The following is a 16659-nucleotide window of genomic DNA, read 5'->3' as shown; positions in this document are numbered from 1 at the left end:
TGTCACTCCTGTCCCACCACGAAAGTCAAGCACTGGTGTTACGCTGATATGTGCTCGTGGAAAATCCCCAGCACAGCAACACAGACCTCTCTTGAAGATATCCAGAATTTGTCTTTGGCTGGAAAAATATCTGATTCACATTTTGTTGTCTCTCCCGCTCCAAAAGTTAAATTGAGATATTAATTTTTATTAATTTGTTTGTTTACTTTTAGTTTGCAAAATTCAATTCCACAATTCCTTGAGTTTCAGATTCTGTACCTCTCTCTCTCCTCCCCCTCCCCATGGTGGCATACAGTCAAGTATAGAATCTTTAAATATTTTCACATTAGGCATTAGTCATGTTATAAAAATGGATAGTATCAGATGGAATGAAAAATGGTAAAGAGGAAATAAAACCAAACAAGAAAAGGAAAAAAATCAGGTAGTTTGCTTCAATCTGGAAACAAACTCAGTTCTTTCTAGTTCTTTCTATGGATGTAGACATGTCTCTCCATATGAGTCTTTTGGGATTGACTTATATCAATTCATTGCTGAGAAGAGTCCAATCTATCAAAGTTGGTCATCACACATACGTTGTGTCTGTAACTGCATACAAATTTCTCCTGGCTCTACTCTTCTCACTCAGCCTCAGTTTGTATAAGCCTCTCCAGGTAAATATGAAGTCCATCTGTCCCTCATTTCTTATTGCACAATAGTATTCCATAACATGCATATACCACAACTTGTTCAGCCATTCCCCAATCAATAGTCACATCCTTAATTTCCAATTCTTTGCTACCACAGAAAGAGCTGCTAGAAATATTTTTGCACATATGGGTCTATATTCCACTTCTATGATCTCTTTGGGATATAACACTAGAGGTGGTATTGTTGGGTCAAGGGCTATGAAACTATTTATAGTCCTTTGGGCATAATTCCAGATTGCTCTCCAGAAAGATTGGATCAGTTCACAACTCCACCAGCAATACATTAGTGTTCCAATTTGCCCACATACTCTCCAGCATTTGTCATTTTCCTGTTTTGCCACCTTAGCCAATCTGACTGGTGAGATGTGGTACCTCACAGTTGTTTTGATTTGCATTTCTCTGATCAATAGTTATTTAGAGCATTTCTTCATGTGCTTATAGATATCTTTAATTTCTTTCTCTGAAAACTACCTGTTCTTATCCGTTGACCATTTATCAATTGGGGGATGACTTGTATTCTTGTAGATTTGACTCAATTCTCTATATATTTTAGAAATCAGTACTTTATCACAGATATAAGATGTAAAAATTCTTTCCCAATTTCCCACTTCCCTCTTAATCTTGGTTACATTGGCTTTGTTTGAACAGAAGCTTTTCAATTTAATGTAATCAAAATTATCCATTTTACATTTTATAATGTTCTCTATTACTTGTTTAGTCATAAAGTCTTTCCCTCTCCATAAATCTGACAGCTACTCTATTCCTTGTTTTCCAAGATTGCTTACAGTATTAATGTTTATACCAAGATCATGCACCCATTTAGACTTGATTTTGATATATGGTGTTAGATAATGGTGTATGCCCAGTTTCTGCCATACCATATTCCAGTTTTCCCAGCAGTTTTTGTCAAATAGTGAGTTCTTATCCCAAAAACTAGGGTCTTGGGGTTTATCAAACAATAGTTTACTATGGTCATTGACTGTTGAATCTTGTGTGCCTAATGTATTCCATTGATCCACTACTCTATTCCTCAGCCAGAACCAAGTAGTTTTGATGACTGCTGCTATATAATACAGATTGAAATCTTGTATAGCTAGTTGACCTTCCATAGCATTTTTTTTCATTAATTCCCTTGATATCTGCACCATTTATTCTTCCAAATGAATTTTGTTACTATTTTTCTAGTTCTATAAAGTAGTATTTTGGTAAATTGATTGGCATGGCACTAAATATATGATTTAATTTAGGTAAAATCTTCATTTTTATTATATTCGCCCGACCCAGGCATGAGCAATTGATAGTTTTCCAATAGTTAGATCTGACTTTATTTGTGTGAAAAGTGTTTGGTAGTTGTGATCATATAGGACCTGGGTTTGTTTTGGTAGGTATATTCCCAAATACTTTATAATGTCTACAGTGACTTTAAATGGAATTTCTCTATCTCTTGCTGTTAAATTTCATTGGAAATATAAAGGAATGTCGAGGATTTATGTGGCTTTATTTTATATCCTGCAACTTTGCCAAATTTATTTATGGTCTCATGTAATTTTTTTACTTGATTCTCTAGGATTCTCTAAGTATGTCATCATATCATCTGCAAAGAGTGATATCTTGGTCTCTTCTTTCCCTAATTTGATTCATTTGATTTCTTTTTCTTCTTTAATTGCTAGTGCTAACATGTCTAGTACAAGATTGAATAAGAGAGGTGATAGTGGACACCCTTGATCTTATTGGAAATGCTTCTAGCTTCTCCACATACATATAATATTTGCTGATGGTTTTAAATAGATGCTACTTATTATTTTAAGGAAAGCTCCATTTATTCCTATTCTTTCTAGTGTTTTTAATAGGAATGGATGTTGTATTTTGTCAAAAGCCTTTTGTGTATCTATTCAGATAATCATATGGTTTCTGCTAGTTTTATTGTTTATATGATCAATTATACTAATGGTTTTCCTAATATTAAGTCATCCTTGCATTCCTGGAATAAATCTTACCTGATCAAAGTGTATTATTCTTGAGATTCTTGAGATAAGTTGCTGTAGTCTTTTTGCTAATATTTTATTTAAAACTTTTGCATCTATATTCATGAGGGAGATTGGTCTATAATATTCTTTCTCTGTTTTAACTTTTCCTGATTTAGGTAGCAGTACCATATTTGTGTCAGAAGAAGAATTTAGTAGGACTCCTTCTTCACTAATTTTCCCAAATAGGTTGTAGAGTATTGGAATCAATTGTTCTTTAAATGTTTGATAGAATTCACTAGTAAATCCATCTGGTCCTGGAGATTTTTTCCTAGGGAGTTGACTGATGACTTGTTCAATTTCTTTTTCTGAGATGGGGTTATTTAAGTAATTTACTTCCTCTTAAGTTAATCTGGGCTACTTGTATTTTTGTAAATATTCATCCATTTCCCTAAGATTGTCTAATTTATGTGAATATAATTGGGAAAAATAATTCCTAATTATTGTTTTGATTTCCTCTTCATTGGAAGTAGATTTACCTTTTTCATTTTTGATACTCATAATTTGGTTTTCTTCTTTCTTTTTTTTATCATATTGACTAGGGTCTATCAATTTTATTGTTTTTTTCATAAAACCAGTCTTAGTTTTATTTATTAATTCAATAGTTTTCTTAATTTCAATTTTATTAATCTCTCCTTTGGTTTTCAGTATTTCTAATTTAGTATTTAATTGGGGATCTTGAATTTGTTAATTTTCTAGGTTTTTCAATTGCATGCCCAATTCATTGACCTCCCTTTTCTCTAATTTAATCATGTGTGCACTCAGGGATATGAAAATTCCCCTAAGAACTGCCTTTAATGCATCTCACAGATTTTGGTATGTTTTCTCATTATTATCATTCCCTTGAATGAAATTACTGGCTGTTTCTATAATTTCTTGTTTGACTCACTCATTCTTTAGGATTAAATTGTTTAATTTCCAATTAGTTTTTAGTCTGTCTTTCCATGGCCCTTTATTGCAAATAATTTATATTGCATCATAATCTGAGAAGGATACATTTAATATTTTTGCTTTACTGCCCAGAATTGTGAGGTATTTATGCCCTAGAACATGGTCAATTACTGAGTATGTGCCATGAACCTCCGAGAGGAAAGCATATTCCTATTTATTCCCATTCAGTTTTCTCCAGAGATCGATCATATCTACCCTTTCTAAATTTCTGTTCACCTCCTTAACTTCTTTCTTGTTTATTTTGAGGTTGGATTTATCAAGTTCATAGAGGGGAAGATTAGGGTCTCCCACTAGTATAGTTTTGCTATCTATTTCTTCCTCAAATTCCTTACTTCCTCCTGTAGGAATTTGGATGCTATACCACTTGGTGAGTATATGTTAAGTTATGATTTTGCTTCATTCTCAATGGTGCCTTTTAGTAGGATATAGTTTCCTTCCTTATCTCTTTTAATGAGATCAATTTTTGCTTTTGCTTTATCTGAGAGCAGGATTGCTACCCCTGCTTTTTTTTTTTACTTTAGCTGAGGCATGATATATTTTACTCAAGCCTTTTACTTTTAACCTGTGTGTATCCCTCTGTTTCAGATTTGTTTCTTGTAAACAGTATATTTTAGGATTATGATTTCTAATCCATTCTGCTATCTGTCTCCGTTTTGTGGGAGAGTTCATTACATTCACATATACAGTTATGATTATTATCTCTTTCTTTCCTTCCATCCTATTCCGTCCCCTGTTAGTTTATTTTTTCCCATTCTCTCTTCCCCCCCTTAATAGTTTTCCTTTTGACCACTGCCTCCCTCAGTATTCCCTTATCATCCCCCCTGCCTTTTCCTCCCCTTCTCCCTTACTTCTTCCCTCCCTACTAAGCATCTCCTCCTTTTCATAGCCCTTTCCCTCTCCTACTGCCTGTAGGATATTTTTATACTTTATGAAGTATGTCATTTCTTCTTCTTCACACCAAGGAACACACACAGGAACAAATCTCACACGAAGCTCCTCTCCCTCTTTCTCTCTAATAGGATACATTTTGCGTCTCTTCTCCATAGAGTCCTATACTTAACTGGTTGTTATTCCCTCCTTGCACCAGAACCAATGAGGGAAAAGCTCATATAATACTCATATACCTCTCTTATTTTCCTCTGCTATATTGATTTTATGCCTCTTTGTGTGGCATAATTTACCCTTTTCCACTTCATTCATTCCTCTTCTTCCATTGCAGTCCCTTTGTAGCCATTAATAAGATTTTTTTTAATTTTCATTTTGTGTATTTTATACTCATACCCTCTACTTGCCTATAAACAGTTTGCTCTTATTAAATAATAGGGTGTGTGTGTGTGTAAGTGTGTGTGTTTTCCTTGTTTACCTTTTTATGTCACTCTTGCATCTCGTAATTGGAGGTTGAATTTTTCCATTGAAATCTGGCTTTTTCATCAGGAAAGTCTGGAAATCTGTTATATCATTGACTGACCATCTCTTTGCCTGGAAGAATATGCTCAGGCTTGCTGGGTAGGTGATTCTTGGTTGTAACCCGAGCTCTTTTGCCTTCCAGAAAACTGTATTCTACTGCCTCTGATCTTTCAGTGTATAAGCTGCCAAATCCTGTGCGATTCTCACTGTGGTTCCCCAATATTTGAATTGTTTCTTTCTGGCCACTTGAAGTATTTTCTCTTTTACCTGGTAGTTCTTGAGTTTGGCCACAACATTTCGAGGACTATTCAGTTTGGGATCTCTTTGTGGAGGGGTCCTGTGGATTCTCTTAATTTATATTTTACCCTCAGGGCAGGTTTCCTTAATGAGCTCTTGGAAAATGTTTGTAATGTAATGCCAAGGAAAGGCAACTTCCCAAGGTTCAATATACCAGCATAGGTGCTCTCCATTTTATTCAGTGACAAAGCAAGAACAGAGAAGATGAAAACATGACATCATTCAAAATACAGCATTTACTAAGTGTGATTAAATAATCTCCAAGTACTACCCCACCCCAGGACCTTCCATTCATTCAATCAATTTCAATGTCCCTGTTCTAAATACTACTCCACCCCTAGGCTGTACCTTCATTTAGTCCATCACAAAACCCCTCTTCTCAAATGGAGATTAGTTTCCAAACATAAGTAAAGTACATTCATTTGTTCAACCATAGAACACAAAAAGGTCAAGAGTTCCCCACCCCTGGATCACAACTGAATCTACCCCAGAGTTACATCAAGTTTAAGCACAGCACTTAATACCCAAATGGAGGTTTTTTCTTCATCTTGACACAGAGGCAAGTTCTCAGCAATCTTAGTTCCTGGGGAGACAAGGCTTAGCAAGGCCACAAGATACATTGCCAGTCTCTTCATTAATTCATCCTCTGTCTGCAGAACAGTCCTAGAACCCCTGAAAACATCAGCAAAACCCTCTCCCAGGATTTCTGTAAACATACAACAAGAAAATCCTTCTTCAGGGCTTCTGAACCAACAGAAAGGTTCCCAGACCCCTGCAACAACAGCACTGTCCTTCACCAGTGGACAGTATTTACTCTCTGTCCGCAGGACAGTCTCAGGAGCTCTTAGCCAACAGCCAGGTTCCAGGACTTCTTCAACAGGACTGTCTTTCGCCAGTGGACAAATCTGGCAAAAAATCAAAACAGACAGACAAAGTACCAGAAAAACAGCCCTGTCTCCTCAGTCCTTGGCAGCTCTGGGGGCAGGTCTCCATAGTGAAGGGCAATTCAAAGTGGCCCTTAGCAATCCTCTCAGTCTCTGTCTGCCTCCACGAGGGTGATGCTTCCAAAAAGTTCTTCTGCCTCTCTCTTGTGTCTCTCCAAATCTATGTCACCAGCTCCTCCCAGTTCAGGACTCTCTTTTCACATCAACAAGTCCATCCCACAGGTGGGATTAACAAGCTCTGGGTTTTAACACAATCAATTTGAAAACCAAGCCAATACAGGGGAATCTTTATATTCCATTACTATCACAATGTTGTCCAGGATCATTTTTTCATCATGATTTTCTGGTAGGCCTATGATTCTCAGATTATCTCTCCTGGATCTGTTTTCCAGGTCAGATATTTTTCCATTGAGATATTTTACCTCTTTTTCTAATTTTTCATTCTTGTTGTTTTGTTTGACTAATTCTTGGTTCCTCCTAGAATTATTTGTTTCAATTTGGTTGATTCTAGTTTTTAGCAAATCATTTTCCTTGGTTAGTTTTTGGAGCTCCGTTTCTATATCATACACTTTTCTTTTTAAGGAGCTGTTTTCTTCATTAAAAAGTTTTTCTAATTCTGCAATTTTTATTTTAAAAGAATTATTCATTTTGTCTTCTATCTCTCTCATTTGGTTTTCAAAGTTCCTTTTGAGCTCATCTAGGAGAACTTTCTGTGCTTGGGACCCATTCCCTGTTGATGTTTCAGCTGTGGGTGTGGAGTTCACATTGTCTCCCTCTGAGTTTGGTTCCTCCCTCTGAGTATAGTAGGACTCCAGAGTCTTTGTAGTCTGCTCTCTACCCATTTTGAGGCAGGGCCCTAGCCATGCCTTTCCTCTAGGGTTTCTAAGCCTTTACTAATGAGGATTTTGCCCTGGGGAAATCTTGCTATATTTTCAGGGTCAGAGGGGTGGGGGGTGGGGTTGGAGTAGGGGTGGTTCACTCTGCAATTCTGGTCCTTGGAGGTCCTGATAGCAGCTTTTTTAAAATTTCTGGGCAATGGAATGGTAGTCCCAAGAGGAATTGCTGTTCTAGACAAGGGACCTGCATTTCGTTCTTGCCTTGATCTTTCCAGTCCCAGCCCTTTGGTGATAGGCCTGGTAGCAACTCTTGTGTCTGGTGGGTGACTTGCCTTCCCCTTCCCCAGTTGATCAGGCCTTCCCAGCCTGCCTCTTCAGTGGCACCGCTGCCTTCCTGGCTTGCTTCTGCCAAGGTATTATTTTAAAGTTGTTTGAAGGGTAATGCTGAGGGAGTTTAATTGGGTTGCAGTCTGTATTCCACTATTTGGCTCCACCTACCAGCTAATGTGCTTTTTTTAAATAAGGAAGCAAACCAAATTATCTGTTTCAAAAAATGAAAAAGGCAATTTCACCATCAATTGAGAAAAAAATTAAAACAATAATTCAAAATTTTAAAACAAAGATATGCCAAAAACAACAAACTAAATGAATTGAACATTTTAAAAATGTAAATGCTCCAAAATAACAGAAGAAATGGTATGCTTAAATAATTCTGCCTCAGTTGATAAAGCCAAAAATGATTTTCCTAAGGAAAAAAATATATATCATCATATGGATTTACAAGTGAATTATGTTAAAAAAAAATTAAGTTACAATTAATTCCAATCTTACATTAATTGTTTGGGAGTCCAACAAAATTGCTTTTGTCACACAATTATGGTTTTGTTACCTAAGCTAGGGAGAACAAATGTAGAGAAAGAAAATTATGGACCTATTCTCTGGTGAATATTGATAAAAAAAAATTTATGTAAAATTCAAGTAAGAGTGTTGTCTTTTGTGCTTAAAAGGGACCAAAATGATATCTCTATGTCTCGTTGCAAGTGATTAAATGAACACGAGTTTAAGAAGTTCTACCACAGTTCAGGCACAAATATTGCATATAGCTATTTGGAGTGTAGATGTCTTTCATATTTTACGTCCCTTATTTCTTTTCAAATACTGCAATTCTGCTTTGCTCAAAGAGCACAGTGCCCTCTTTGATCCTAGCACATCAAGTTGGGCAGTCCTGAGCAGATGTCTCTAGTTTCTCAAAATCAGTAAAAAAAAGTTCCTCAGAGAGACCCTGAGAGTGTCTTCTTCTGACTTCCAAGATAGTCTTCTTCCCTTTCCCAAACCCTTTATTATTTTTCGCTTCCATAGTAGTGTTGAGAGCAGCACTTTATTCACAATCACTCAGGGTCTCAAAGTAAATATCATCCTTAATTCCTCACTCACTCCCATCCCTCTCCCCCCATCTCTAATCTGATACCAAATAGTATTGATTCAACTTCATAACATTTCTCATATTTTCCATCTTTTCTCTTAACATTGACACCACTCTTTTTCATTCTGCCATCATTTCCATCCTGGATTCTTGTAATAGGGTAATGATGTTTGGCCTGCTTTACATAAGTCCCTCCTTACTATGGTTCTTTCTCACTATAACTCTTTCTCCACTCATCTGTCAAACTAATTTTCCTAAATTTCAAATCTTACCTTATAATAAACCCCCCCCACTAAATAATTTCCAGCTAAATAAACCCCAGCATCAAGCATGCAATCCTGTTTTTTACTTCAAAGTCCTCCATAACCTGCCCCCTACTTTTCAAAAAAAAAACATTCTGGGATCCAGTGACACAGCCTTCCTTGCATTGATCAAAGAAAAGAAAGAAAGGAAACGCTCCCTCTCTTAGCTTTGGGCATTCTCCGGGTCCTTTATGCCTGAAGTGTTCTCCTTACTCACCTATGCTTCCTGAATTTTGTGCATCCTTTTCAGCTCAGGTAAAATCCCACCTTGTAGAGGGGGGCCATGGCAATCACTCTGAATTCTAATGCCTCCCTTCCCTCAGTCATTTCAAATTTATGATTTAAAAAGCTTGATTGCGCACAGCTGTTTGCATGTTATGTCCCCAAATGGACAAGACTCCTTGACATCCCAGACCCTTTTACCTTTCTTTGCATCCCAAGCCCTCAACACACCATTTGGGACATATTAGGGACTTGATGAATGTTTTCTGACCGAATGATTCCCAATTCAAATATACTGTGGAAGGAGCTCAAACTATGCACTTACTGGTCAGGCTTCCATTTCCTGGCAATGGAAAATACACACTTTTTTTTAATTTTTAAGCAATCGGGGTTAAGTAACTTGCTCAAGGTTACATGGCCAGTTATTTCTGGATGTGGTACTGAGTGTCTGAGCCCAGATTCGATCCAGGTCATCCCGACACTGCAGCCGGTGCTCTTACTCGCTGAGCCACCTGGCTGCCCCTAAGCAATTGGGGTTAAGTAACTTGCTCAAGGTTACACGGCCAGGTGTTTCTGGGTGGGTGCTAAGTGTCCGAGCCCGGGATTCGATCTCCAGGTCTTCTCAACACTGGAGCTGGTGCTCTTACTTGCTGTGCTACCTGGCCGCCCCGAAAATACACACTTTTAAAGGAATATTACCTGCCATGGATGAGGAACCCAGATTTCCCCTTTTTCTGATTTCATCAGGAACATTTCATGGAGGGTCCAAGCCACAGCATAGATACCATTGTAGATGGTGTAACTCAAGTCAGACATGGTCATGTCAAAGTAAAGCAAAGGCAAAATCTCCAAGGAGGCATTCAGTGAACATTCTCCTTGCTTCAGATTTTCTGGTTCTTCTCTACATCCAAATGTTGAGTGCCAGAATTCTTTCAGTGCAATGTCCTCTGAGTATTTAGCAGGGTTCACTGTCCTGAGAAAATCCTTAAAATTAGGAACTTCACTTGTTAGGTGTGAAAATGTAAGTGCTCCATGAAAATTATAACCATCAATGTATTGGGGTCTCATAGTAATGTCCCAGTAAGAAGTAGTGACCCACACCTTAAAATTTGGAATAAAAGGAATTTGTGAATATCTCAAGATCATTAATGAATCTGTGTCACCATGAATGAAAATCACTTTGGCTGTGGATGCTGTGATCCTGGGCATGAATGCCATGTGAGACTCTGTGTGTCTTCTCTCACTGACAGGGATCTTCTCTGTGAAGGACATACAGACACCATTATTTGCCATCTCCAATGTCAGTCTCTGAAGAAATTCCTCACCTCTAAGGTCATCTACTGTTACCACACCTACCCATGTCCATTTAAAATGAGTCATCAGTCTGACCAAACCTTTATGTAGGGATGAGTCCTTGGGAGCCACTTGGTAAAGAGAAGGAAAATGTGCCTTGTCACTCAAGATGGGATCAAATGGCCCAAAGGTGATCTGTATGCGAAAGAAACATGGGAAAATCTGAGATCTTAAAATATGATCATACTATAAGTGCAAATGTGAAGTGGAAAATAGTCAAGTCAATTTTAGATTTGATAGCTTTATCAGATGAGTCCATTTCTCAAATAATCAAAACATTAGACTAAGTGAGAGGCATATTTGAAATCAATCACTGAATGAAATTAAATGAGGCTGAAGAAGAAATCTCTTTCAATAGCCTGGGAAATGTGTTCATGCTTCTAGAGATCTAGAGATCATCTATAAGTTATCAATGGAGATGAGAGGTGAAAAATAACTCCAGAAATTGAAGTATAAAGGCAGTGCACTGAAGAGAGCTCCAGTGATGAAATCAGGAGGACCTGAGTTCAAATCTAGCCTCAGACATCTAACATAAGATGTGTGACACTGGGCAAGTCACTTAACCCCAATAGCCCAGCCTTTCCCCCCTTACAAAAAAAAAAAGAAATGGGCATATATGACTTTTCAACATATCTCAGAAGCAAAGGCAATAAGGAGCCATAGAAAGTAGGAGGGAAGACAGACCTGGAGCAGAGCTGGAGTGAGCCCAGGAAAACTCATTCACCTACCCCAGAGATGATTCCCAGATCTCTCATTGCAGGACAGGGGTTTGTTGGAGCTGGGTAATAGACAAGTACAGGGTCTATGACAATTGCAGCAGCTACTCTTTGAGCTATTAGCCCAGTTTAAATGTTTAAAAACACCTACCTGAACTTCTGGGAGCCAAGTTGTTGGAGTGAATTTAGGTGTTCGCATCTTCCCCATTTTTTGATCTTTAAAAACCCAGAAAACATTTCCCCAGGGAAAAATCCTCAAACAGGGGAACCAGCTAGAGGCTTAGGAGACCTAGAGGAAGGGTGTGGCTGTGGCTGGGCTGAGGCTAAAGTGGAGGTTGGGAGGCATTACAACAAGCCCCATCTCAGCTGCAGGAGATCCTGAAACCCAGTTGGGTGGAGGCAGCAAGCACCAACACCAGAACACCAGGTGTGGATTTGCACAACCAGGGAAATTGGCAAACACCAGCACAGCTCCAGTAGCCAGCAGCTAAGGCCACGTGAGCTCTAGCCCAGGGATAGGGAGGTGGAAACCTGAAGTGACTACCCCACCACTCCCCCACCCCTCACACTGTGAGCTTCAGAGTAACTCCTAGGAAACACAGAAAGTGCTGGTCTCTGACCTAGGTCTCAGCACTCACCAGCCAGAACCAGAGTCTATAGCCAACAAAGTCAGTAAGAAGCCCCCTAGCTCCCACCATTAGAAACATGGATCAGATCTGTCTGTGCCCCACAAGCAGAGTTCTACTTTAAAAGTCAAGAAATAGACCGTTACAAAGGGCAAAAAGAGAACTGGGAAATAAAGACTATAGAATGCTATTATGGTGAGTGGGAAGAACCAAATTCACAATATTATAGCATTGACCTTATGTCCACATCGGAAATCTCAAAAGGGAATATGAAATGCTCTCAAACCCAAAAAGCGTTCTTAGAAGGGGTCAAGAAGGATTTTAAAGACCAAATTAGAGAAGTAGAAGATAAATAGCCCAATTTTTTGGTATTGTTTATTTTTACTATTTTTTTCAAATTTATTTTTAATTTTCAACATTCATTTTCCCAAGATTTTAAGTTAAAAATCTTCTCCCTGTCTTTTCTCTACAGTAGCCACATCAAGATAGTAAGCCTACTGCATACCCCTTCCCTCAATTTGCTCTCTTACATCCTCCACCAAAACCCCTCTAACTTTCTAGTAGGGCAAGATCGTTTTCTCACCCCAGTGCCTATATATCTTCCTTCTTTCTTTCTGCTTTTTGGAGGGCAGTTGGGGTTAAGTGACTTGCCCAAAGTCACACAGCTAGTAAGTGTGTCAAGTGTCTGAGACAGGATTTGAACTCAGGTCCTCCTGACTCCAGGTTGGATGCTCTATTCACTGTACCACCTAGCTGCCTGTGTATGTCTTATTTCACAATTGCATGTTGTAAAGCCAATGAGCAGCTTTCCAGAAGAATGTTACTGTTAACAGCTTTTAAGGTTCTGATAATATATATATATAGTGAACTCTCTATATAGTATATATATAGTATAGTGAACACTCTATTCAGTAACAAATAAGAGAAAAACTTTCACAGTAAATCAAGGTTAAGCATTCACAATGTTACAGCTTATCACAGATAATCAAAATACTGCATTCACAACAACTTATCACAGGAAATGGCTACATAGTTTTCACCAGAGTGGTCACACAGTTTTGAACAAAATATAATCAATCAGTCAATTAATCACTTAATAACTCAATCATTCAAACATCCCTAGTTCTTCACTCATGGAAAACAATAAGTAACAACGCCAGTCACTATGCAGCACTCTCTTAATGGGTAATGGAAAATACACAGGCCATCCACCCCTCAGTCACAAATAAGTTACAATATTCTCAATCAGTACTCAGTTTCCAAGTAAAGTCTTCTTTCAGCTTGACTCAGGGCAGTCTCTCAGATTCCTTGAGGATCCCCTTCCATGATCCCAGTTCCTACCTGGATTCACCAAACAGTCACCTGCATTCAAAGGCAGAGAGCTCCCAGTTCCTTGTCCAGTTCTCCATACTGTTCCTGTTCCACTCTGAAGCTCACAAGGCCCAGTCCACCTTACCTCCTTTAGAGTCTCTGTTCCCTGGAAGTCAAGGTTTAACAAAGCAACAAACTGGTTTATGCAAAGTGCCAGCATCACAGTCATGCTTCCTCAGTTTTCAGCAGCTCCCAGGAGAAACAGGTAGCTCCCCAGCAGAAGCTCCAACTAGTTCCCAGAATCAAAATCACTTCACCCAGTTTCCCAAAATCAACATCATTCTCTTCTGCCTGGGCCTTTCCTCTTCAGTGTCTTGAGCAGCAACTGCTTCTGCCTCCACCAAGTTTGTCCTAAGGATTTCTGACTCCTTCTCTGGGACTTTTCCTTATATACAGTAATTCTTCTCCCTTTTCAGCCCCTTCCTGTTATATCAGAAACAGGAGTCCGTACCTTCTGTTTCTTTAACAAAGGCTTAATTTGAACTAGGTGCTAAGTATCTCTTAGCTTTCTAATACAAGGGGATCTCAAAATTTCATTACCATTACACATGTAAAAACAATTTTTTTAACATTTATTTTTAAAATTTTGATTTACAGATTCTTTCCCTTTTCCCCTCCTCACCCACACCCACTGGGAAGATAAGCAATTAAATATAGGTTTTACATGTGTAATTTCATTTCAATAGTAGATATACTGTGAAAAACTAACTAAATTTCCCTCCATCATAACCTACCCTTCACTTATTGTATTTTCTACTTTGACCTGTACCTTTTGAAAAGTATGTGCTTCTAAGTACCCTTTCCCCCATCTACCCTCCCTTCTATCATCCTCCTTCTTTTCTCCTTCCCCCCTACTCTCCTATATGAAAAGATACCCAAATGAGTGTGTATGTTATTCCCTCCTTTAGCCAAATCTAAGGAAAGTAAGGTTGACCCATTCCCTTTCACCTTCCTGCTCTTCCTCTCCATTATAACAGTTTTCTCTTGCCTCTTTTATATGAGATGATTTACCCTATTCTATCTCTCCTTTTCTCCTATTATTATATTCCTCTCTCACTTCTTAAATTTATTTTTTAGATATCATCCCTTCTTATTCAACTGATCTTGTGTCCTCCGTCTATGTATACATGTACACACATATACACATACTCACATTTGTATATATACACACAGTCCCTCATATATGCACATGTAAGTATACATATGCGCATATATATATATATATATATATATATATATATATATATATATATATATATATTCCCTTCAACTATCCTGATATTGAGAAAAGTCTTATGAATTACAATTATGGTTTTTCCATGTAAGAATGTAGATAGTCCAACTTTAATAAGTTCCTAATGACTTCTTTCTTTTTTCCTGTTTACCTTCTCATGTTTCTCTTGCTTCTTGTACTTGAAAATCAAATTTTCTGTTCAGCTCTGGGTTTTTTCATAGAGAATACTTGAAAGTCCTCTACTTCATTTAATGACCATACTTTCCCCTGAAGCATTATGCTCAGTTTTGCTGGGTAGGTGATCCTTGGCTTTAATCCTAGCTCCCTTGACCTCCAGAATATCATATTGAAAGCCCTTCAATCCCATAGTGTAGAAGCTCCTAGATCTTGTGTTATCCTGATGGTGTTCCCACAATACTCAACTTGTTTCTTCCTGGCTGCCTGCAGTATTTTCTCCTTGACCTGGGAACTTTAAAATTTGCCTGTCACATTCCCAGGAGTTTTTTTGGGGACCTTTTTCAAGAGGTGATTCATGAATTCTTTATATTTCTATCTTTCCCTAGGGTTCTAAAATATCTGGCAATTTTTTAAAGAATTTCTTGTAGGATGATGTTAAGGCTCTTTTTTTGATTATGGTTTTCAGGTTGTCTAATAATTTTTTTTAATTATCTATCCTGGACCTATTTTCTAGGTTGGTGGTTTTTCCAATGAAATATTTCATTTTGCCTTCTGTTTTTTTTTTTCATTTTTTGCATGTGTTTTATAGTATCTTGATTTCTCATAAAGTCATTAGCTTCTATTTGCTCTAATCTAATTTTGAAGGAATTATTCTCTTCAGTGAGTTTTGGGAATTCCTTTTCCATCTGGGCCATTTGGCTTCTTAAGGCATTCTTGTCCTCATTGGCTTTTTGGGCCTCTTTTGCAATGAAAGATGTTATATTCTTCAGTATTTTTTGTGTCTCCTTTAGCAGGCTGTTGACTTGCTTTTCATGATTTTCTCATATAATTCTCATTTCTCTTCCCAATTTTTCCTCCACATTTTTTATTTGATTTTAAAAATCCTTCTTAAACACCTCCATGGCCTAGAAACAGTTTATATTTTTCTTGGAAGTTTTAGATGCAGGAATCTTGACTTCATTGACTTCTGGTTCCAAGTTTTGATAATTTTAGTCACCCCAAAATGATTCAATGTTCTGATTGGACTTCCTCTGCTTGCTCATCTTGCCAGCCAATTATTTGACTTTTGAGCTTTTTGCCATGGTAGAACTCTGCCTCCAGAATGGAGGGAGCTAAGGCACAAATCACTGGCGTTTTTACAAATGTTGTCAGAAGTATGAGGAAGGCACCCCCTCTACACATACCACAAGCTCTGGCACACTGGCCCCACCCCCCTGGACCACCATCCAAGTCTGTGATGCAAATCCAAGCAGGTCAAAGCTAGAGCAATTACCCTCTGAATTGTTAATTGGTCCCCCTTCAATTTGAAGGCCAGGATTTTGGGAGGCAGGCACAGGGCAGCAGCTGCAGCTGCTGTCCCTCCTCCATCTCTCACCCCAGGGACAGGAGCCAGATGAAGCTCTTCAGTCACCTGGCTTCAACAGAGTTCCTGTAATATAATGGCCAAGGAAAGACAACTTCCCAGGTTCAAAATACCAGCATAGGTGCTCTCCATTTTACTCAGTAACAAACCAAGAACAGAGAAGGTCAAAACATGACATCATTCAAAATACAGCATTTACTAAGTGTGATTAAATAATCTCCAAGTACTACCCCACCCCAGGACCTTCCAATCATTCAATCAATTACAAAGACTCTGTTCTAAATACTTCTCCACCCCTAGGCTATACCTTAATTTAGTCCACCACAAAGTCCCTCTTCTCAAATGGATATTAGTTTCGAAACATAAGGTCAAAAGTTCCCCACCCCTGGATCACAATTGAATCTACCCCAGAGTTACATCAAGTTTAAACACAGCACTTAATACCCAAATGGAGGTCTTTTATTCATCTTGACAGTAGGCAAGTTCTCAACAATCTTAGTTCCTGGGGAGACAAGGCTTAGCAAGGCCATAAGATACATTGCCAGTCCCTTCATGAATTCATCCTCTGTCTGTAGAACAGTCCTAGAACCCCTGAACACATTAGCAAAGCCCTCTCCCAGGATTTCTTTAAACATACAAGAAAATCCTTCTTCAGGGCTTCTGAACCAACAGAAAGGTTCCCAGACCCCTGCAACAACAGCACTGTCCTTCACCAGTGGACAGTATT

At 38.3% G+C, this 16659-nt stretch overlaps 1 protein-coding gene across 1 annotated transcript in view; it reads right to left on the bottom strand.

The window, feature by feature from the left end:
- LOC138171574 (vomeronasal type-2 receptor 26-like) overlaps window positions 1–16659 on the bottom strand; it is a 48662-nt gene that overhangs the window by 23163 nt on the left and 8840 nt on the right. The window contains exon 2 of the mRNA XM_069101101.1: window positions 9792–10580. Coding sequence (XP_068957202.1) covers window positions 9792–10580 — 789 coding nt within the window. The remainder of the gene's footprint in view (window positions 1–9791; window positions 10581–16659) is intronic.

Source organism: Petaurus breviceps, unplaced genomic scaffold, assembly GCF_028583685.1.
Source record: "Petaurus breviceps papuanus isolate PSGF00001 unplaced genomic scaffold, PetGlider_PUasm1.0 447, whole genome shotgun sequence".
In the NCBI taxonomy this organism is placed as follows: domain Eukaryota; kingdom Metazoa; phylum Chordata; class Mammalia; order Diprotodontia; family Petauridae; genus Petaurus; species Petaurus breviceps.
The sequence above is the reverse complement of the archived record's forward strand: the minus strand, read 5'-3'. Positions and strand labels throughout refer to the sequence as shown.